Here is a 23,962-nt window from a genome sequence, read left to right as displayed (position 1 = left end):
AATATATTATATTAAAGGATAATTATTACTCATACATTAATATATATTAACATATATGTAAAAAACACTGCAGACAGAACTTAAAACAGAGATGATTGACACTTCAAACCAGAATAAATACAGTTATCATAAAAGTAGAAAAATATCAGTTTGATCTGTTCACAATAACAGTTATGGTCTCTCTTTGTCAGAATAAAAAATAGTTTTAAGATGTAGAAGCATCAGATGATCATTACATGGTACCAAACATAAACAATTAAACAACAGATATGTTAAAAAGTTTGAGAAAAAGCTGGCTGCTCGTTGCCTCCGGATAAAATGTGGTCTTATTTATTACATAAATAAAGGTTTAAGAAAATCTAAGGTGGTAACTATGGAGGCTGGTTTACTTTAATTCAATTTCAATTCAATTTTATTTATATAGCGCCAATTACAGTCAAATTGTCTCGAGACGCTTTACAGAACCCATATGCCTGACCCCCAGAGCAAGCCAAAAGGCGACAGTGGCAAGGAAAACACCCTTTTAACAGGGAAAAAAACCTCGAGCAGAACCCGGCTCTAATGTGGGGGGACCCATCTGCCTGCTGGCCGGGCGGGTTGAGAGGGACAGAAGAGGTAGAAAGGTAGAGATAGAGGGATAGAAGTAGAGGGGTAGAGGTAGAGAGGTAGAGATAGAGGGATACAGATAGAGGGGTAGAGATAGAGAGGTGGGGGGTGGGACACAAGGACCATAAAACACAGCCACACATCTGAAGCATCCAGCATCCAGCTTTAATGTCTCTACATCACACAACACTTATGATCACTGAGTGTTGGTTCTTGCACTGGACTCCGTATTTTCATCTCATCACCAGGAGAAAAGGGTTTCATTGAGGACATCCAACATTTCCTCTGATGATCACATGACCTCCTGACTGCTTCACTAGATTTCAAACTGCTTGTGCTTCTCAAAGGGTCTTCTGTCCACGATGTCGTTGCTGAAGAGTCTGAAAAACAGCGAAGCAGAGAGCAGACGCCATCATTCAGGAAGCACAGCATCACTTCAGCTCATCTGTCCACTGGTTTCTCTGTGAGCCTCTGAGCTTCTCTCAACTCACCGCACAGTGTGGATGGAGGAGTGGATGGAGAGCAGCTGGAGGAGCACATCTGTGGAGGCATCTGTGATCTTATTGTGGCTCAGACTGCAACACAAACACAGCAGGTCACATTCATGTAGAACTTCATGTTACCTTCTGTTCTACTGAGAGAATGTAAAAGGACCCAGATCGGTGAATCACAAGGATCAAGTTTTTCTGCTATAAATTCCTATAAATACAGCCTCACTGTGCAGATAGAACTCAGTCAGTCCTTCACAGGAGTCCAGCATCTGGACCAGACCTCCACAGACCCTCTGGTCCAGTGTGGTGTGACTGAGGTCCAGCTCTCCACCCAGAGCTCCACACAGGGACTCGGCCCGTCTCACCGTGTCCCTCTCAGAGTGGACAGGAAGCAGGGACAGCAGCTGGAGGAGGACACTTTTACTGACTCTGAACAGGACAAACAGAGCAAAGATGGACTGTCAGGACGTCCAACATGAAGGACAACAAGCTTCTCTCTGCTTTATCTCATTCTGGGCTCTGTCCCACCTGAGGCGGACCCTGTCCAGGACAGGAAACAGCAGGTCCAGTCCTCCGTCCTCCACCTCACAGTCCTGCAGGTGGAGCTGAGTGTCCCGGCTGCAGTGTTTCAGGATGATGGATGCAGCCCTGCAGTCATCAGCAGTCAGACTCTGAGGCTCAGTCTGATCCTCCTCTTGTAGATCCACACAGGACTGGCAGGACAGATCCAAGCGGTGCTGCAGAGTCCTCAGCAGGCCGGACGCTGCCTCCTGCTGGGCGTCAGAGGCAGCACAGCAGTGGATGAACCTCAGCAGCCGATTCCTGTCCACACTGAAGAACAGTTGATGCAGAATTAAACAGTTCATACACAGATAATTATAACTTCATTTACATTTCATGTTACATTTTAATACAGAAATATTCTAAACTAAAGAAAACACATAAATATACAACAGAAATGTAAAGAGAAATTCCTTTTTTAACAACATGGATTTATTTCCTCATTCTGTCCATTTAATCCATCAAGTTAAACATCTGGAATCACAACGACGTCACTGAAATACACTTGAAGGGTCAGAAAATACAAGCAGGGACAGAATCTGACAGGCTGCAAACAAACTGTCAGGTTAATTAGAATTTACTGAATCTGTCATTTTCAGGTTCAGGTGGATTTTAGGGACACGTGGCAGGTGGACTGTTCAAACAGTAAAATGCCACTACAGTCATGGCAGCTTGTTTTCTTGCAAAGCAGCGCACTGCAATTATCTTAGATATTATTTAAAGATCCCTCTGGTGAAAATCTTTTTTTTTTTTTTTTAACCTGGTTAACATGTTCACATTTAGTTTTTTTATGCTAGAAGAGATATGAGAATCTAAATTAGCAGTCAAAGACCAAATGTAGAGTGCAGAGTTACATCTAAGACATTTTAAGACATGAACTATTTGCATAGATAAATTTGTAAATATGTAATTCTGATCCAGAGAAATGATTTTTTTAAGGGGATTTAAACATGTAAACAAAGTATTTCAGCCACTACTGAAATGTTGTCTTATTAGAAACTGCTGCATAATGAAATGGATACAGAATGATCAGTGGTGCATTAATACTGAGGCAGAGGACAGCTGGATCCTGTCCTGTGTGTTGGACAGCAATGATGGGCTGGAAACCAGCACTAATATCTGACCTGAGCTGAGAAACTGTCCAGCGTAGAGGGGATGGACCGTGTTCCCTCCGCTGGGATGGAGGTCCACTTTAACTTCCGTCACTGTGTCTGAGGATGAAGAGCAGAGCAGCAGAGTCCACTGAGTCCAGCTTTATGACACTAAAACTATATTCTGGATCCAGTCATGGTCGAGTATGAAAACTCAGATGCTTGTAGGATCACATAAAATCCACCAGATGGAACTGTTGGACCAGAAACAGAGACAGATTATATGTTTCTGATGTTTCCGTGGCATGTGGATCAGTACCAGAATCAATAATCAATAGATGCAATAATCAATCAGTCTGAATCACTTCTGAGTTCCTCTGGTTGAAACTCATCTGTGCTGTAGACCCAAAAACTAATGATCTAATAATACAGTTTATTTTAAATAAACTGTTCCCAGTGCAGTTTTTCCACTTTGATCCAAACATGTGTGATCAGGATGGATCAAACCACAAAAACAAAAAGGTTGATACAAAATATTGATGATATTTTGTTCAGAATTCAACTGTCTTGTTTACATTTTGACCCTGAACATCTCAGATCACTTCTGCAGTTGTCAGAGTTAGACTGGGCAGCTTTATTGTCATTATCATCTGAGTAAATACATGTAAACAACAAGACAGTCTACAAAAACTCATTATTAGAATATAGAATAGAACATTATAAACTTCATGAATATGTAAATACAAAAATCTGTCCTCTTTTAACTGTAACACGTCCTGATTTATCCCTCCGAACCAAATTGACAAAAAAAAATTTCCTTTATCAAAGTGGTAAAAAACAAATTGTCCTGAAAAGTTTTTCCAGATAATAATAATAATAATACATTTTATTTAGCAGCGCCTTTCAAAACACCCAAGGTCACTTTACAGAGGATAAAACACAATAAAATAAATAAAACAAAACAGCAGACAAAAGTAACAACAGTTAAAAGAAACAATGAAATTACAACGAATATGCGGATTTAAACAGATGAGTTTTGAGTCTTGACTTAAACTGGGTTAAAGAAACAATGTTACGGATGTCTGGTGGGAGAGAATTCCAGAGTTGGGGAGCAGAGCGGCTGAAAGCTCTGCTCCCCATGGTGCTGAGGAAGGCAGAAGGTAAAGAGAGGTGAAGGGAGGAGGAGGACCTGAGGGAACGAGACGGAGTGGCAACGTGGAGGAGATCAGACAGATAGGGGGGAGCGAGGTTGTGGATGGATTTAAATGTATACAACAGGATCTTGAAAATGATGCGGAATTGGACTGGGAGCCAGTGAAGCTGCTGGAGGACGGGGGTGATGTGGTGAAAGGAGGGAGTACGGGTGATGATGCGGGCTGCAGAATTCTGAACCAGTTGGAGTTTATGGAGGGATTTGTGGGGGACACCATAGAGGAGGGAGTTACAATAATCAATACGGGAGGTGACGAGGCTATGAACTAGAATGGCCGTGGTATGAGGGGTGAGGGAGGGGCGGAGACGATTAATGTTGCGTAAATGGAAATAAGCAGACCGAGTAATGTTATTAATGTGGGAGTGAAAAGAAAGGGAGCTGTCGAGGATGACACCCAGACTGTTTACCTGAGGCGAGGGGGACACTGTGGAGCTCTCAATGGTGAGAAAGAAACTGTCAGCTTTGGATAGGGTGGATTTAGTGCCTACAAGGAGAAGTTCCGTCTTATCGCTGTTTAATTTGAGAAAGTTTGCAGTGAGCCAAACTTTGATGTCAGAAAGGCAGTGGGTGAGGGAGGAGGGAGGGAGGGTGGAGTTGGGTTTACTGGAGAGATAGAGCTGGGTGTCATCCGCGAAGCAGTGAAAATGGATACCATATTTATGGAAGATATTGCCGAGGGGGAGGAGGTATATGATAAAGAGGAGAGGCCCCAGGACGGAGCCCTGGGGCACACCAGAAGTGACGGGGGAGGACTGTGAAGTGAAGGACTTGAGCTGAATGAACTGAGTGCGGCCAGTGAGGTAGGAGTGAAACCAGTGAAGGGGGGTGTGAGTGATGCCGATGGAGGAAAGTCTACCGAGGAGGATGGGATGAGAAACAGTGTCGAAGGCCGCACTCAGATCAAGGAGGATGAGTATGGAGAGTAAACCGGAGTCAGCTGCCATAAGGAGGTCATCTGTGATCTTAATCAGGTTAATCATGTTTCAGTGCTGTGGCGGGGACGGAAACCGGACTGGAATTGTTCATAGAGGGAGTTTCGTGTGAGATGAGTGTGGAGCTGAGAGGCAACAATTTTTTCTAGGATTTTGGAGATGAAGGGAAGGTGGGAAATGGGACGGAGGTTATTAAAATTATTGGGATCTGAACCAGGCTTCTTAAGGATGGGGCTGACCGCTGCAGATTTGAAGGGAGTGGGAACAAAACCAGAAGACAGAGGAATGGATGATGGCTGAAATGAGAGGGAGCAGAGAGGGGAGGCAGGATTTGACCAAGGCTGTGGGAAGGGGGTCCAGGTGGCATGTGGAAGGCTTGGACTTGGTAATAAACTCAGAAATTATTGAGGGACCCGGGAGTTCAAAAGTGGAAAATAGATGACAGGGGGGAGAAAGTTCAGAGGAGGGGAGGGGTGAGGTTGTGCAGCCAAGATGTTGGTGGATTTTTATAACCTTTTCATTGAAGAACTGAAGGAGAGAATTACAGGTGTCATGGGAGTAGAGATGGGGGGGCAGGGAGTCAGGGGGTTGGGTGAGGCTATGGAAAACGGAAAAGAGAGTCCTTGTGTTGCCCGCATTTAAGCAGATGAGTCCAGAATAGTATTGTGCTTTAGCTTGAGAGATGGAGTCCTTGTAATGCGATAACTGAGCAGTATAAATGTCTTTGTGGATGGTGAGACCAGATTTCCTGTAAAGTCTTTCAAGCTGGCGATTTTGAGATTTGATGGCACGGAGATCCGGAGTGAACCAGGGAGCAGACCGAGTGAAGTAGACAGAGCGCGTTTTGACAGGAGCGAGTGAGTTGAGAATGTTCGTGAGGCCGTTATTGTAAAGGTTGACCAGGTCGTCAGGGGTGGAGGAAGAGTCTAATGTCAAGGTGGCGATGGAGGAGGAGAGGGAGTCGATGTTAATGTCCTTGATGTTGCGGAATGAGATGGTACGGGGGGTCTTAGAGATGGAGAGACGGAGGGTGACATCGAATGTGAGGAGGAAGTGGTCCGTAATGAGGAGTTGATCAGCAGTACAGTTGGAAGGGGTGAGACCGGAACAGCAAATTAGATAAGTCCTTGATGAGTCGAAATAAAACAACTTTTAACTTGTGTCCTCGGCTTTCTCTATATCTTTCTTATTTTAAAGCTGCTTTAGTGTAAATATATTTTTAATGCGTGTCATTTTAAAATACAGTAAAGTTAAAAAAAAGAAACAAACTGAAGTATGAATTAAATCCATGCTGAGCTGTAATGTTGGAATGAAGTGAAACATGTTGGCTGCACTGAAAGCCTTTTAACTCTCAGCTCTTAATGCTTGTAGGATCCACTGGATGCCACTGGTGGACCAGAAAACACCAAATGAAGGAGTACAGTCCTCGTTTCCATTATTCCTGTTAGAATGACTAATTCTCTGGACTGACAGTATTCATGTTTACATACAGTTTGTGCAAAAACAGATGAGATTTTTCATAACCAACAGGAAAATTCCATTTGCCTGCATTTTTGTTGTCGCCTAACTTTAAGTTTTCAGTATAAAAACTGTGTTCATGTCATTAAAGTGTCTCGTGTTGATTTCAGTCTTGTACCAGCCTGTGTTCAGGGTGTGAGTGAGTTCACAGGAAAAGTGGGCGGACCTGCAGGGAGTGTTCAGAGGGTAAAGTTGATCTGCAAGCACGAGCAGAACTAGTCTGCAGCAGCAGCTCAGCACAGAGAAAACACAAATCCTTCCACTCGCGCTCTCACATGGCCGGGAAGAAAGCCGTCTTGTTCAACTTCTGGGGAGTTGCTGTCTCCTCCAGACCTGAATCTGTTTTCCACCAGCTGGAGAAGCTGCACAGCCTGCCGGGGTAAGAAAGCAGCTGTTATGAAACATCTCCACTGGAAGGAAACAGCTCTGCACTTTGATTTGAACCCATTAGTTTTATAAGAGCACAGATAAACTGTTGAATCAGCCGTGGCAGGAAAGGAATCTGTGTGAAATGTTAAAATGCGGCAGAAGTTTGATAGAAATCTTTGTGTGTTGGTGTTGTGTGAAGCAGGAAGTGACAGCATCAAGGTGACATTTGACACATTTAACCAGCCATGACTCAGCTGCTTTAGAAAACAACTGCACAGAGGATGTGGACTAATGAGTCTGAACAGGCCTGGACTGGGTTTAGACTTTTTATTATCATAACATATTAAATACTGAGTTCCAATCCAGTATCCATTCTGTCGTCAACTAGAGAGCTATATTATTTAATCAGCGGAAACCGGATTTTTCATGTTTATGTCGTTGACTATTTGGATTAGCAGAGTTTTATTATAAAATCGGCCGTCTTGTGTTAAGTTTCCATCCTTGACACCAAGCTGTCAGTTAAAAGTAGTTCATTGGATTAATTAAATTATGATTAAATGGTGATTTTTGGAATGGTAATTTGGATTGACGTCTAATTTATTACTCTAAAACTAGACCTTGACCCAACCGGTTTAGTTTCATGAGTTGAATCAATCCTAATCAATCACGTTGTTTCAACATCAGAATAAGTTGGGCCAACAGCTTTCCTCAATGCTGAAAAAAACTATTTATGTAAACATACCTTCCATGATTTGTTTCGTTTGTTCAGATGTTTAACTTACATCGTGTTCCTGCATAAATTAGCAAGGCCAACACACCTGGCAGCACCGAGAAAGAATCCAAATTATTACTTTATGTTTATCTCACAAGCTGGACTCTGATACTGTGAATCTTTTACCTTATTTCAAGCACACCCTGTTCTATGTTCATGACACATTGGTTTCATAAATCATAAACAGTTCATTTAGAAATGTGAGGTGTATTTTGTGGTTTTTGTACTCAGAGGTTTTCTCAGAGAGGTTGCATCTCTAAAGGACGGCGCCATGAGGCAGGCAGAGAGAGGCGCCATGACACTTTCTCAGGTGGGTGAAGACATTCACTGTTTACTTCAGGACTGTTAGTGGAGCTGGGCTTACTGCCGTTTCTGTGTTTCTGTGTTTGTCTGTAGATGATCCCAGCGCTGGAGGCCGAGTGTGTGAAGGAGGCTGAGATCAGGGGCGTGACTCTGCCTTCTGATTGGTCAGTCAGAGGCCTGCTGGAGCAGCTCAGAGAGACCATGATGGACGTCCAACCCGCCGTGCTGAAGACAGCTGCCAGTCTTCATCGCAGCGGTACACAACACTAACACAACTTCATTCACAACAACACTGACGTTACTGTACATCAGTGTGCTGCAGTTTCCCTCCGGTACTTCTTTAAAGTGTTCTCCTCCCTGCTACGGCCCTGATGCTACCAGAGTTACTGCAGTTATGTGTCCAGACTTAGACTTTCTCTAAGAGGAGCCTCCAGCCTCCAGAAAGTCACATCAACCACCTCAGGTTTCACTGGCCAAGTCCGAGGACAAGAGTAAGAAGCAGCAGTTCATTGTGCAGCTCAACCATAAACATCAAAAAGAGTAAAAAAACTCAGTTTGTGCTTTTAGTTCATGGAGGCGAAACAGAGACTTCAAAACATTAACAGGAGCTGAAGTTTAGTTTGTTGCTTCCAGCTGTTCAGAGTCTTTCCTCTGAGTTCATTAAAAACCAGCAGCAGCATCCAGACATTGTGAATAAATTACTGTAAAGTCACTGATTTTTTTTTAAATGTGGATGATATATAATTAATACTTTTTGTAGGATTTTAGTAGATATTATCTGTGATTCAACAAAGCAGGAAAAAGATGTAGAATTTTCAAAATATATACCATTTCTCAGTTCTTAATATACATTATAGTTTTAAAAAAACAACAGAAACACCCGGAAAAAATTATTTTGGTGATTTAAATACTGTTAGAACTGTGTAAATTTACCATCAACATTGTAAAAGCACAATTAGTATTTATAAAAATGATGACCTTTTTATGTGGATATTATTTACAGTTTTTGCACAATTTTGAGGGTTAACAGCTAAACAAGTACGACTTTTTCTGTGATTTTATAATGCAGATTAAATCTTTAGACTAACAGCATATTGTTAGTATTGTTGTTTTTTTTTTTTTTTTTTTAAAGGAACAAAACCCTCAAAGCTTGTATTCAACATTCTGTCATTTCTGGAGGCTCTTGTCCAGATGCATTGTGGGAAAGCAGCAGGTCACCAAATGCTGAATTCTAATGCTAACCTCTGCTTTAAAGGAATACTCACAGCCGTGCTGGCCAATCACTGGCTGGATGACAGCGCCTCTGGACACGCCCCCGCCGGCCTCCTCTCGCTGTTGGGTGGCCATTTTGACCTGGTCCTCCAGTCCTGCCATTCAGGTCACAGGGTCCCCGAGTCCGCCATGTTCAGCTTTGCTCTGCAGCACCTGGGAGTGACGTCACAACAGGTAAGATGACTTCTCCCGGATTCATCATATCCTGAAAACAGGAAACATACTTTGGTTTTCATCTGGTTTCAGGCTGTGTGGCTGGATGCAGATGATGAGGGCGTGAAGGCAGCAGAAGCAGCAGGAATGAAGGCCATCTTGGTGGAGAATCTGGACGCCGCTCTGGACAAACTGGCCGACTTCACTGGAGTTCAGGTACAGACCAGTCTGCAATGGCTCAACCACAACATGCTTCTGTATGTGGAGGAAACACTGCATTGTTCACATGCTGTTTGTTTTCAGGCTGTTGGAGCAGAGGGTCCTCCACCGTCCTGCAGCCCTGACCGAGTTCCTCATGGATACGTCTCCATCAGAGTAATGAACATTCAGTCAGCAGCTCATTAAAGCATGAAAACATGAGCCACAGCTCCAAGTGTTCTCTCTGTCTCAGCCTGGTGTGACCACTCACTTCGTGGAGATGGGCTCCGGTCCAGCGGTCCTGCTGTGTCACGGCTTCCCTGAGAGCTGGTACTCCTGGAGGTACCAGGTAACCTTCATGTCCGTCTCCAGGGGGTTCTGGGAAAGCTTGGAGCCTGTGAAGATGTTTAGACCTTTCTCCTCTCTGGTAGATCCCCGCCTTGGCTGCAGCAGGGTTCAGGGTGTTGGCTCTGGACATGAAGGGATATGGAGAGTCCACGGCGCCCCCTGGTGTGTTACCCATGTACATGCATGACTTGTTGCTCCTTGTTAAACTGAGTTCTTGCCTCATGAACTCTAATTCATGTCATTTATGTACTTCCAGACATACAGGAATATTCTCAGGAGCAGCTTTGCAAGGTACAACCTCACCAACACACTACAGCAGTAAAATATAAAATCACATCATGTGTTCTTTAATTATATCTGCACAACATTTATCATAAACTTTTCTTTTTTCAGGATTTAATCACATTTATGGACAAAATGGTGAGTACTAAAAATAGAAATAAACTTTTTTGATCCCTCATTAGAGAAAGTCACACCAGGATGAATCACAAACAACCAGTTCTTGAAGTTTAGAGAATTCTGTGCAGTACAACACAGCTAGAAATCAATTAATCATTAAAAAATAATATAAAGTTCCCTTCACAAACATGAGTTTCTGAGATGTTTAACTCTGCAAAAAAAAATTAAAAGTGGAATTACAAGTACAACATTTCTCCAGGTGTCCACAGGTGTCACTTATACTGGAAAAAACAGCAACTCTACATACTATATTTAACTATTTGCAGTTTTAATTAGTTTTAATACTTGTCTCCTGTCTGTATTGTGTAAACAGCCAGCAAATCAGCCAAAAGTTCACAGAATTTTTGTCACGTCACTGTTGGTCACAGCAGAGTCACTCACAGCTTCACTGTTTCACGGAGGAGAACAGAATTTTTATTTTTTGACCAAATGTGGATAGTTTAAACACCTTATTTTTAGTGAATTTAAAAGAGACAGACATGTAAACTAAAGAAGAGTTAGAAGATCCAAACCAACAATTCTTTCTGTTTTTTACATTTCTGATAAACGGTGTCATTTTGGTGATTTTTTAAAACACAGCATACATTTCAAACCTGTCGTCAGGTTTTGGGATTTATAGAGTTAATATAGTTGAATATATCAGACTGTCCTTTGTCCAGTCGATCCCACAGGTCACCCTGGTGGGTCACGACTGGGGCGGCTTCCTGGTGTGGACGATGGCTCAGTACTTCCCAGAGAGAGTCAGGTGAACACACAATAAACTGACTCAGCTACGCAACCCAGATGCTTTATTTTCAGCTAAAATGTGTTTTTTCCTGCATATGAAGGGCTGTAGCATCTCTGAACACTCCTCTGTTCCCGGTGGATCCCAAAGTTTCTCCTTTAGAGAAGCTGAAGGCTCTTCCCATATTTGACTACCAGATCTACTTCCAGAAACCAGTAAGTCTCCATGTTGCCTGTAAGAATGTCATTTATAGGCCTCGTGCCTTAATCTCAGTAAAAGCTAGGAACAAACCATCAGTCTGAACAGGGAAAGGAAAACTGCTCGTCTTCCTGCTCCAAATGTTCCATCAAAACAACACTGAAGCTGCATCCTTTGCTTCGCTTCACTCAGTACGACTGGGATTCTTCTAGCGTTTCATTTGCCTCACAGCAAACAATCAGCATCAGGCGTCAATAAAATAATCACCAGTGCTCAACGTGGAAAGAGATCTACTGAACTGAAGCAGCAAAACGTCCACACGACACTTCAAAACCATCCATGGATCATAGTATTAAATAGCAGAAAAATTTAAAACATAATAATAGAAGACATTACTGTTGTTTCCACTTCATGGTGAAATCTCTATTTAGAGAGAAGTTTCATTCCAAATAAGGAAGCACACTAGTGGATTTATAAGTACAGGAAGTTTGGCACAAGTGTAAACCACACAGCAGAGCTAATGAAGACGTATTGTAGGACTCATTTTAGCAGCTTTGAGTCTTCAGTTTCATTGTTTGACCTCAAACCGCCTGAACTTCCAGTCAGTCCTCAACAGAAACCACTCATCAGACACTTTACTTGCATCTCTGAGCCTTCAAAGGTCACTTTAGCTGAAGGTCCTTGAAATTCAGAGCAGCTCCACAAGACTCCCACAAAACCACAAAACCCCAGAGCCACTTGGACTTCAAACATCAGCAAAGCTGGGATCAACGCCACCACTTCAAAATGTGAGCAGCTCCATGACAACATGAGCTTTTGAATGTATAAAGAACCCTCCGTGACGTCACCCCAAGTTTTCTGAAAAGCAGTTTGGAAGCTCAGTGTGGCTCCACCTGGACCTGATTCCTGCTGACGTCCTGCTGAACAAAACTAGCAGTGAGGCAGAAAAACATTCAGCCTCTTTACTCTTCATTTACTGGCTGGTTTTCCAACAGATTTTCTCGCACATTTTGAGGTGTCACATTGGAAAAACTTCAGAAAAACAGAAAAGTAAAAAAAAAAAAAAACCATCCTCAACTATGCAAAAGACATTTTTACACTCCCTTAGGTTACTTTTAAGTTCCTCTATAAAGAGTTCTGAGCTTCATGGAGATGGAAACATCTTTTCTGATGAACATTGAACTCACATGATCAGCTGCTTCTTTGGTTCTTCTCTGGACACCATGAGAGGAGAAGAATTACACCCGACCGGACTGGAAATAAAACCTGCAGACTAGGAGGTTTCGACCGGGGTGGAGCCCGTTCGGAGTTGGAGCCGGCGCCCGACTCGGCGCCGGTTGTTTGTCTTTCCACCACCGGAGCTGTGGCTCCGGGCTCCAAAAACTGGGGCCGTTTCGGGCACCAACTCGTTGCTGGGCCAGACTTGGCCAGAGTTGAGAGCGAGCACGTCACGGGCAGAGGGCGGGGTGACATCTAAAAACATCTAAAAAGATAAACATAGATATGATCATCAACTTATTGCGCGTGTTTAACCGCTAAGTAATCAATGCAAGCATAGTCGAAGCTAAGTAGCTAAGCTAACGCTAGCACGTTTACTGTTAAGTATCCAAACGTCTTTGCTAATTACCTTTCTTCCCAAACGTGATCGCCGGGCATTGGAACGGCGACGCCGATGGGTAACCCCTAACAGAAGGTTTTGCTGTTCAGCGATGGCGAGACACACTAGCAAAGCCATGAACACCACTCCAATGAAGTCCTCCATTGTTGTTGTGTGGGTTTCCGTACGGCGTGAACGCTGTTGAACGGCTACGTACGCAGTGACGTACACACGTTTTGTGGTGGCGCAATGACGCAGCTCCAACTTTGCTCCTTCTGAATGGAAACACAAACCCGTTCTGGGGCGGCACGAGATTTGAACCAAAAAAGCACTGGCTCTCAACTTTGAACCAACCTAGCACCTGGTGCTCTTTGGTCGAAAGCCTGGCTTCTTCTGCTATTTGTTAGAGCCACGTGTAACATGGCCTCTAGCGCCACCTTCTGAAAACCCCTTGCAGCTCAGTTTATTGGCCCCAAAACAGTTCAGAAAAACAAGCTTCATTTTCTTTTTTCCTTTGACGACATTAACCCTTTGATGTGCAGTGTAGGTCAGGAGATACCCATTTTCCATTGAATATGTGTCTCTTTTGACCACCTGAAAATATCCAGAACTGCTTCCTCAAACCAGAGCTACTTGATTTTTAGCCTTGAAAAAGTTTCCAAAGATTCTCAGGGAATCAAGTCGTTCTCCAACACCTTGATCCAGCTTATTAGTTTAGTTTTTATTTGTCTGCCTTCACCCTCAGTCAGCTGGGATAGACTCCAGCCTCCCATGACTGTAATGAGGATTAAGCGGTGTATAGATGATGGATGGATGGATGTTTGAGAAACAAACTCAGACTGAAGCTTGTTTGTTCCAGGGTGTAGCAGAGGCCGAGCTGGAGAAGGATTTGGAGAGAACGTTCAAGATTTTCTTTTTCAGCAGCAGTGAAGCGGTGAGTTGATGCACACAGAACTGTGACAGCGTTGAAAATCCACCTTTACCTTCATTAGAAAGATTTCTGTCTCCTCAGGCCAGTCGTCCTGCTGTCAGCACTGCAGGAGTCTGTGCTCGAGGTGAGGAGATTTCCAGCTAAATGTGGATTATTTCACTGCTTACATGAACAGAGCTCATGCAGTGTTTGTGTTGTGCGACAGGCGGTCTGTTTGTGGGTCTGCCGGAGCAGATCCCCAGGAGCTCCATGCTGACGGAGGCCGATCTGCAGTACTACGTCAGCCAGTACAAAGACAGAGGCTTCAGGTCCACACATTCACCAGACACTACAACACAACATGAAGCTTAAAAACATCAATCAGTAGCTGGTTTTCTTCATGGAGACCAGATAATGTAAAGACAACATGATGACTGAAGTGCTTCAAATGTTGAGTTCCACTTTTTAGATGAGTGATTCCATTAAAATAAAAAAAATATTTATTGCTGCTTTTTTTATTTTAACCTTTTGTGACACTAAACTAAAAATTTGTAGGTTTTTGACTGCTGGTTGGACAAAACCAGACATTAAACTCTGCTGCCACAGGCTTTCAGAAACTGATATTTGTACATCAATTCTTTAGTTAAATGTCATTCTATGACCTGCTGCTAATAAAGCATCATTAACCTCAGTAAATGAGTTTATACTTCTGATCAATCAAATAAACTGCCATCCAGCCAGTCAGTAATCCTCCTGTGCTTCATTTAACAGGAGGCCCTTGAACTGGTATCGAAACAATGAGGCGAACTGGAAGTGGATGTGCTCCCGACCCACTGGGAAGGTTTGTCAGTATGTTTCTATTTGACTGAAAAAAAGCTGAACATACATGAAAACTGTGAATCCTGAAAACACAGTTCTACAATTCTACAATTTCATTTATCAGATGCTTTTATCTAAAGCGACGTCCATCTGAGAGTAGATACAACACCAGCAAGGATCTAGTCAGGAGAAAACAACCTGGATAAGAACCATAGAACAAGTTCAAGAGTCATAATAGGACCGTGGTCTCGACAGGAAGTGCAGTCTGTCAAGTGCAAAGGTGTTCAGTGAAGAGTTGTTTTTTAGCCTTTTCTTAAAGGCTGAGAGAGACTGCAGATGGAATAGAGTTTGGTAACTCGTTCCACCACCGGAGAACCACAGAGGAGAAGAGTCCAGCTTTGGACCGGCCCTGTTGTTGTTGGATCAGGAGCCTTTTGTTGGCTGAGCGTAGTGAGATGGAGGGAATGTAGACCTGAAGGAGAGAGTTCAGGGAGAACAGAGCTGTTTTCATTCTAGTTTTGAATGCAAGTGTTAGAGTTTTGAATTTTATGTGGGCTGCAACAGGAAGTCAGTGAAGCGATCTGAACAGCGGGGTGATATGAGATGTTTTTGGCTGGTTGAATTCTGGATCATCTCTGGACATTTGACCGTGCACGAAGGTAGTCCTGCCAGTAAGGAGTTACAGTAGTGGATGGTGATATTACAAGAGGCTGGACCAGGAGTTGAGCTGCATGTTCAGACAGGAAGGGTCTGATCTTCCTGATGTTCTACAGGACGAATCGACACAACCGAGCATCGGAGGACACATGAGTCTTGGAGGTTACCTGGTCATTGATCATGACACTCAAGTTCCTGGAGGAGGACTTTATGGGTTTGAGTTGAGTTGATTCCAGCTGGATGTTGGTTCCTTGTATAGAGGGACTGACTGGGATGACGAGGAGCTCAGTCTTGGGGAGGTGGAGTTTAAGGTGGAGAATTTTCATCCATGCCAAGATATCTGCAAGGCATGATGAGATCTGTTTGGTCATCCAGGGGGAACGACAGGAAGAACTGGGTATCATCAGCATAGTAATGGTGTGAGAAACCATGGGAGGGGATTATCGCACCAATGAAGGTTGTATATATAGAGGAGGGGACCGAGCACTGACCCCTGAGGAACCCCTGTGGATAGACTGTGCAGTTCAGACATTTTTCCCCTCCAAGATACTCTGAAGTATCTCCCTGAGAGGAAGGATATGGACCAACGGAGGGCGGATCCTGAGAAGCTCAGTGAGTGTGGAGACGAGGATTTGGTGGTTAACCGTGTCAAAAGCAGCTGACAGATCCAACAGCAACAGATCTGAAGACTTTCCACCAGCTCCAGCAGAAATCAGTGATTCTGTTACTGATAGGAATCCAGTCTGGTGGAGTGACCCTGTTTAGAACCAGACTGGTTCAGATCATTCAGGTTGTTTTTAGAGAAGAAAGCAGAGACTTGGTTGAAGACACTTCCTTCAAGTATTTTAGACTGGAAGGGTAGGAGTGAAACTGGGCTGTAGTTTTCAACCTGGGCTGGACCCAATGTAGGTTTTTTGAGTATTGGAGTGACTTGAGCTTCCGTAAATGCAGTGAGGAACACGCCTGAAGCAGGTGAGGAGTTGATAATGTGTTACTGCAGGGTTCGGTGCTGGAGAAACGGTTTGTAAGAGGTTGGATGGTATCGGGTCCAGTGGACAGGTGGTGGGACGAGGGTCCAGCAATAGTTTAGAGACTTCCTCCTCAGTTAGAGGGGAGAATGAGGAGAGAGTAGCTCTGTTAGCTGGACAGTGAGTTAAGCTCAGAGAACTGGTTAATGATTGCAGAGACTTTGTCCGTGAAGAATGAAGCAAAGTGGAGGGTGGAGGAGGGAGTTAAAAGCGGAGGATATTTTTCAAGCATCTGATGTGCCACAGACCTTGTTCTGATAGAACTTTTTTCTTAGCAGTTTTTAAGCTGGAGGAGAACGTTAGATTTTGATTGTCACTGAGGTCAGTGGACTCTCTAGATTTGCACCATTTTCTCTCTGAGCCCTGCCCTTTGTTTCCTGGTGTCTTCACTGAGCCATGGACAAGGTGGGAGATATTAGCAGGTTTTGATGTTAGAGGGCAGAGATGTTTCAGAGAGGAGGCTAGTGAGGAACAGAGAGTGTCTGTGGCCTCATCAACCAGGAATGAGGAGATCATGTTATATGGAGGCCAAGACCTCATCAGAAGGTGGGTCTGTGAGAGGGACTGAAGATTGGGGCAAAAGGAGACAATTTGCAGAAGAACAGGAAAGTCTTCCGGTAAGGAGATAAAATAATGGTCTGACAGATGGAGTGGAGGGACACTCAGATTTGGCAGAAAATCAAGTCCAGCTTCCTGCTTTGTATAAGGGAGGGGTGGAGACCTGCTGGAGGTCGAATGATGCCATCAGTGACAGAAAGTCAGTTCCTTGGGCTTCGTCTGTGTGAATGTTCATGTCTCCCATGACAACAAGTGGTGTGTCGTAGTCCTGAATGACGGAGAGGAAACATGTCCAGGTCAAATACAAAGGTTCCTAGTTGCCCCTGGAGGGCAACAGAAGCTGAATGGTGCCGTGACACTGATTCATGGTATTCAAATATGCAGTTGTTGTTTGGCAGAGAGAGTTTAGTGAACTTTCAGGTTTTGAAGGTGAAGACTCCAGCACCACCTCCTCGTTTGTAGTCACATATGAATGGATCATTTGCTGCAAAATCTCAGGAAAACATCTAAACTTGTTAACCTGCTTCTGATTTTTGGCTCCTGATGAAATCAGGAATCTTTAAAACACCTCCTGAACACATTTTTATTCTGGATTGTTTCTGTTTTCTTTGCTTTAGCTGCTGATGCCGGCGCTGATGGTGACGGCAGGTAAAGACATCGTTCTGCTGCCGGAGTTATCGAAGGGAATGGAGGACTTGGTAAGAGGAACATCAATTGTAATAATCTATTCAGTGATTATATGTTACTGGAAATGAATGTAAATGCTGTTACTGACCGACTGCAGATCCCCAACCTGAGCAGAGGACACATCGAACAGTGTTCACATTGGACTCAGGTGGAAAAACCAGCAGAGACAAACAACATCCTGATTTCATGGCTGAAAGAGACACACATGAAGGCTGGAGGGGTTACCATGGCACCCAAACTGTAAGGAAGGAAGGAAGGAAAGAAGAATGAAGGAAACGATCTGAAGATTCATTCTGTCAAACAAAAGTTTACTAAAGTTAGAAATCAACAGTTGAAGCAGAATTCTGCAGCGACTGAATAAAAACAAACTGAATCAAGAGCGAATAAACAGAAAGAATGAGTGAAAATAAAAACATCAGGGGACAGAAATGTTGAACAGGATCAAATCACCTGAGAGAAAAACAGTAGAAATGTCACATTACACATTTTTCCCCTAAAACTGATACTAAATAACTCGATCTGCATTAAAACTTTGTCTCTGATTATCAACAGTGTGACTCAAAATACCATTTTATCTGTAAATCAAGTTTTCTTCTAATAAACTGAACGTTTGATGAACATCTGGTGAACTCTGATCATTTGAATGAAGGAGGGAAGGAAAAGGAAAAGAAGGAAGGATGGAAACAAGGACAAAAGGAAGGAAAGAAGAAGAGAAGGAAAGACAGAAGCAAGGAAGGAAGGAAGGAAGGAATGAAGGGAAGGAGAGGAGAGGGAAGGAAAGACAGAAGCAAAGAAGGAAGGAAGAATGGAGGGAAGAAAGATGGAAGGAAGAAAGAAGGGAGGGAATGAAGGAATCAAGGGGATGGGAAGGAAGAAAACAAGGAGGGAAGGAGGCAGGAAAGGAAAGAAAGGAACAAGGAAGGAAGGAAGAAAGTGATGAAAAATGAGGGACAGGAGGGAAGGATGAAGAAATGAGAAGGGGAGGAATGAAGTGGATATGAAGGAAGGATGGAAGGAAGGAAGGAAGGAAGTGTGGAGCAAAAGAAGGATGGAAAAGAGGAAAAAGGAAGGAGGGATGGAATGAATGAAGGGTGTAAATAAGGAGGGAAGGAACCAGGGAAGTGAGGCTGGAAGGATGATTGAGGAAGTCCTGGTGGTCTCTGAGGTTTCCGGAGGTTCAGCTGAGGAGAATGGCGCCCTCCACTGGCTGCTGTGAGCTCTCACAGCTCCTTCCTCTCCATCAGCTTCTTCCAGGCAGGCATGATGTGCTCGTAGATAGTCTCGATCTGCAACACAGACGTTCTTTAGATAGGATCCACCGTGAACAGCGAGACGGCGGCTCGCTGAAGGAGCCTCACCTGCTCCGACTTCTTCACTCCGTATCTGAAGAGCGTCGCCTGGTGCTCGCTGTTGTGGAACAGGATGTCGAAGGTGACCTCACGGCCCATCATGTCGTCGATTGCCGGCTTCACTACGCTGTGGAAGTCCCGGGCCGAGTGCCAGCCGTCCAGCATGTTGCTGACCTGGAGATGAAGACAACGACGTTTTCATTAAAGCATCCAGGAACCTGCAGAACCTGAAAACTACAAACACAAACTCTGGAGCTTCTCTAAAGACTGGTCAGGAGGGAAAATAACATCTCCACGGAGAGTCCTGGAAAACTGTGTGCAGAGCTTGATGCTGATTGGTTAAACTCAGGAAAGGCAAATGCTGGTTGGTTTCACTCAGAATTAAAAAGCTGGTTATTTTTCTGTATTTTTTCTTCCATTAATAACCTATATTTGATCAGACAGACTACCAGAACAAACCTCCACTTCCTGTTCTGTGCGTGTTACCTTGTATTTCGTCCCCAGAACAAACCTCCACTTCCTGTTCTGTGCGTGTTACCTTGTATTTCGTCCCCAGCATCTCCAGCGGATCCAGTTTGATTTCAGACCTCAGCGCTCGGCCGAACAGCGGGAACATCGTGTCTGAATCTGGCACAGGGTCGACACATTTTCATAATAAATATTAAACACTAAACGCGGTGTGTCCAGATAATAACGTCAGCCATTTAGTGTTTTATACTGAAGCTAAAAATGATCTCACAGTAACTGAAGTAACTTATTAATAACATTTCTAAGAACTTAATACAAAGCATAGCTGTCTAAATGTAAATCATCATCTGTTGTAGTTTCATGGTGAAATTTGTCATATTAAACTTAACCTTATCTGGAAAAAGTAGTTTCTAGTTATAATAAGCGTAATTTGACATATTTTTTGAAGTTTTTTAACCACAGATTTCCACTTCTGCAGCACTCACATGAAGACATTTTCTAGTTTTATTCCAAAGGTTTGCTCATATTTCCATATTTATAGAACCTTTTTTTTCCCTCCAAACAGCAGATTTTTTATCTGGCTGTTGACAGCATCATCTGCTTTATAGTTAGAAATAAAGATCCAAAAGCTCCCTCTGAAAAAATCTTTGACTAACATGTCAAAGAATTTTTACCCTCAACTTTACCCAAAGTTCAGATTTCTGCTCCAGAAATGTAAGGAAATTAGCACATATTTTAAAAGATAAGACATCATTTGCATATTTAAATATATTTCAGGAAACTTGCAATAACACAGCTGTCTTAATGCAGGAACAAACTGGGGATGTTTTGTTGTAAAATCTATAAGTTTCACTTGTTAAAAGTGGTTTCTAATAAGAATATATGCAATTTTACAACACAAATACACAAGTTTTCCTTCCAAACCCCAACTTTTGAACAGTAGTGTGTATGTGTGTATATATATATATATATATACACATATATATATATATATATATATATATATATATATATATATATATAAAAAAAATTTCCTTTTGGATTAATCAAGTATCTATCTAGCTATCTATCTATCCATCCATCCATCCGGTACACTTTTGCTTTATTCAGTAAAATCTGAGTAGTTGCTGATTAGAAGCATTTTGAATCTTCTACCAGAGGAAATGGACATGATTTGTGATTTATTTGAATAAATATCTGTATTTTAAAACAGTGAAGTGTGAGGCGACTTGAGGATCAGTCAGTGAAGGCAGTCTGACTTGATATTAGAACATTTTCACAAAATATACACACAAACTGGCAATTTGGTGTTTCCTAGCAGCTTGAAAGTTTCATTTTACACATAAAAATCTACCACTTGAGTGATTTATTGAACTTTTTTGCATAAATGAAGAATTTTCTATCTTTTATTGCGTTTTATTACACAGTTGCTCACTTTTACACCAATAAAGTAGATTTTGTTGGAATAAATGTGAAGCACTCCAACAGCTCTGGTAGATTTTTGCATTTTTGTTCAGAAAATCAGAGTTTTTGCGTCTCTACAGCAGAACAGCACCGACCTCGACATGTCAGATGAGCGACGTAGGGAACGCCATCCCTCTCTCCGTAGTACACTCCGAAGTGGGAGAAGTATTTGTTCCTGGGATACTCCACGATGTCCCCCGGGAACAGCTTGGGGTGGGAATTTTTCTGGAAGGACAAAAACCAGTCTGGCACCGTTTCCCTTCAAACAACTTCAAAAAAGCTGCTCATAAATTTAAAAAAAAAAAAAAAAACATCTAAAATGTAAAGTTGCAGGCAGAAACAGATTCTGCTGATGTTCAGTCAGTCATGCTCGAAAGCAGTTTTTTATTCAAACACAACAGAAAGCCGAGGTGACTGAAAGAGGAACCACAAAGTGAGAAGTAAGATCATAAATGCAGCTCATTATCTTCTGCATTCTATGATTTTATTATTTTTATGTCTAATTAAACACGTGATTCTCCCTTTTCTCTTCTTTATGTCTGCGATGATTTTGTTTGTAGATACATTACAGATCACAAAACACTAAATAAAAAACACCATTTCTACAATACATCATAGATAAAAAAGGATCAGATGGAGCTCTCATTAGAAAGAGTTCATAATCAGTAAATATTGATGAATATTTGGAACAACCTGCCTGAGGAGATCAGACCTGCAGAGTCAGAAACTTCTTCTAAATCACTTCTGAAAACCCATTTTTATAGATTTTAACTTTCATGTGAAGTTTACTTTTGGCTTTAATTATTTTTAGTGTTTTATTCTGTATTATGTCCTGTTTAATTTAGATTTTCTCTCATTTTACTTAATTTTAGCTGCCTGGTTCTGATACGAGTGCCAATCTAACTAATTATTCATTTAATTTAGTGTCATTTTTACTATGTATTTTAACTGACTGCTCTGACTTGTCTCCTATATCCTGTTTGATTGTCTGTGTTGCAAAAAACAACCACAAAGACACAGAACAGCCATAAAGACACAAAACAGCCACAAAGAGACACAAAACAACTAGAAAGAGACACAAAACAACCACAGAGACACAAAACAACTAGAAAGAGACACAAACAACTAGAAAGAGACACAAAACAACAAGAAAGAGACACAAAACAGCCACAAATAGACACAAAACAACTAGAAAGAGACACAAAACAGCCACAAAGAGACACAAAACAACTAGAAAGAGATACAAAACAACCAGAAAGAGACACAAAACAACAAGAAAGACACATAAAACAGCCACAAAGAGACACAAAACAACCAGAAAGGGACACAAAACAGCCAGAAAGAGACACAAAACAACTAGAAAGAGACACAAAACAACCAGAAAGACACACAAAACAGCCACAAAGAGACACAAAACAACCAGAAAGAGACACAAAACAGCCACAGAGACACAAAACAACTAGAAAGAGACACAAAACAACCATAAAGACACACAAAACAACCAGAAAGAGACACAAAACAACTAGAAAGAGACACAAAACAGCCACAAAGAGACACAAAACAACTACAAAGAGACATGTTTTAACTGTCAGAGTGCCTTACTGTGAACGCTGTTCTTCAGGCTGCTATATAAACAAAGTTATTATTATTATTATTATTATTATTATTATTATTATTATTATTATTATTATTATTATTATTATTATTATTATTATTATTAATAATAATAAAAATTATTTTTCTTTTGCTTCATAAATCTGTTGCTATTATTATTATTATTATTATTATTACAGTGTTAACAATTAATGAAGCCAGTAGATTTGCAGCTCTAAATGTTTTTTGTAATTTTTTTTGCAACATTTGCGACAAAAGTTTACCTAAAACTCACTTTACAGTTAAATAAAAGTTCACTAAAAACACAGCTTATGAGATTTTTGTGAATAGTTTTGTTCACCTTCTTGACATGAACAGGCTTTGGCTGCAGCTCTTCACATATTTTTTCCTGTTTAAATGTGTAAAAGAACCATTTGGTGCTTTAAGAGTTAAAAAAACAAACATACTTTGTGATTTTATAACCTGTTTTTAACATCTTACTAACAGTAGGTTCTTATTAAAAGTTAAGACAAATCTAAAAAGTGATCCTGAAACAGTGGGATAATTTCTGCATTAACACTGATGACAGGAGCGCAGATTAAAACTGAATAAAAGATTGTATCAGATTTCAGAGGTACTCACCAGGCCCATGGATTGAAGTGTTCACTGTGACTTTCTTCAGCTGCTTCTGAAACCTCGTCCACACCTCCTGCCCACAGCAGCTCCAGCTGTTTTACATACCAGCTGTACTCATGAGTAAAACCCAGCAGTGTGTCACCGTCTCAGTCCACTGACCTCGTCCCCTCACTCCTACATCAATAGCACTCATTTGTTTTCCTGATTCTTCCTCGTCTTCGCTTCACTTTTGGGGGTGATTTTGTGGCTCGAGGTGATTATTGGGGACATTTCTGTGGCTTTAAGATGAAATATCTCATCGTGGACGGCCATGAGTCGTCGGCATCGGCGTCGCTCCACCTCTGGGCGTCAGAAGCAGGTGTTTCCTAAATGCAGCGGCTAAAAGAGGAAGCAGCTTCAACACCCGTCAGTTTCCATTAATGTCCTGACATTTAATGATTATTTTAACAAGCAGAATCCTGGATCATACCAAACAATAAGTCTGCAGCATTGTCAGTGAAATAACGAAAAATAATCACGCAGAAAAACATTAATTATCGAACATTACGTTTTCGCCAAATGTTTTTCAAGCCTAATCATGACTTCTACGTGTTTTACTTTTTACTACTGGCCTCAAGTTTGGAGCTTGACAGCCTAATGTTCCCCCGTGAAGACACCTTCACATATTTTTGGGAAAATTTTCTTCTCCATGTTCCATTAATAAAATAAAAAAAATCAGTCGTCATATGCTGCTGTTCAGATGAATATTGAACTTAACATGAATAATGAATAAAAAACAAACATGCTAACAGGCTAAATGTATTTCTACTGCTGTATCCAACAGGCAAGTTTGCTCATAATTTAGATTTTCTTGCATTTCTGGCCTCGTGCGCTGATTATAGGCTTCAGTCTCACAGATGCTTTTAGTGGTTTAAAAACAGTTGGTTTGTTTTGTGTCTCGATGCTGCTGGTATGTTTTTAACTCAACTCCATGATTCTAAATGCTGGA

The 23,962-nt window shown here is 42.0% G+C and overlaps 2 protein-coding genes across 2 annotated transcripts; one reads left to right on the top strand and one right to left on the bottom strand.

Annotated features, from left to right (window-relative positions):
- Nucleotides 1-6,656: 6,656 nt before the first annotated feature.
- On the top strand, nt 6,657-18,082 carry ephx2 (epoxide hydrolase 2, cytoplasmic). Its single transcript, XM_023277305.3, has 18 exons — nt 6,657-6,791; nt 7,785-7,863; nt 7,950-8,112; nt 9,112-9,302; nt 9,375-9,497; nt 9,585-9,656; nt 9,733-9,828; nt 9,911-9,989; nt 10,084-10,118; nt 10,221-10,247; nt 10,946-11,031; nt 11,114-11,225; nt 13,665-13,739; nt 13,818-13,860; nt 13,942-14,044; nt 14,487-14,556; nt 17,395-17,475; nt 17,562-18,082. Exons 1-18 carry the CDS (start codon nt 6,688-6,690, stop codon nt 17,706-17,708), a joined length of 1,686 nt encoding a protein of 561 aa, XP_023133073.2. The 5' UTR covers nt 6,657-6,687; the 3' UTR covers nt 17,709-18,082.
- Nucleotides 17,746-23,118, bottom strand: plaat1l (phospholipase A and acyltransferase 1-like). Its single transcript, XM_055008112.1, has 5 exons — nt 22,981-23,118; nt 20,841-20,970; nt 19,352-19,440; nt 18,823-18,987; nt 17,746-18,750 (listed from the first exon to the last, which is right to left on the bottom strand). Exons 1-5 carry the CDS (start codon nt 22,987-22,989, stop codon nt 18,685-18,687), a joined length of 459 nt encoding a protein of 152 aa, XP_054864087.1. The 5' UTR covers nt 22,990-23,118; the 3' UTR covers nt 17,746-18,684.
- Nucleotides 23,119-23,962: the final 844 nt, after the last annotated feature.

Source organism: Amphiprion ocellaris, chromosome 24, assembly GCF_022539595.1.
Source record: "Amphiprion ocellaris isolate individual 3 ecotype Okinawa chromosome 24, ASM2253959v1, whole genome shotgun sequence".
NCBI lineage: Eukaryota > Metazoa > Chordata > Actinopteri > Pomacentridae > Amphiprion > Amphiprion ocellaris.
The sequence above is the reverse complement of the archived record's forward strand: the minus strand, read 5'-3'. Positions and strand labels throughout refer to the sequence as shown.

Excerpts from the sequence above, each read along its gene's own strand:
- ephx2 (XM_023277305.3), top strand. The coding sequence starts at position 6,688 with ATGGCCGGGAAGAAAGCCGTCTTGTTCAACTTCTGGGGAGTTGCTGTC. Across the intron at positions 6,792-7,784 it reads AAGCTGCACAGCCTGCCGGG|AGGTTTTCTCAGAGAGGTTG; the intron begins GTAAGAAAGCAG and ends TTTTGTACTCAG. Across the intron at positions 11,226-13,664 it reads AGATCTACTTCCAGAAACCA|GGTGTAGCAGAGGCCGAGCT; the intron begins GTAAGTCTCCAT and ends TGTTTGTTCCAG.
- plaat1l (XM_055008112.1), bottom strand. Across the intron at positions 19,441-20,840 it reads CGCTCATCTGACATGTCGAG|ATTCAGACACGATGTTCCCG; the intron begins GTCGGTGCTGTT and ends ACCCTGTGCCAG. Across the intron at positions 18,751-18,822 it reads GAGTGAAGAAGTCGGAGCAG|ATCGAGACTATCTACGAGCA; the intron begins GTGAGGCTCCTT and ends TCTGTGTTGCAG.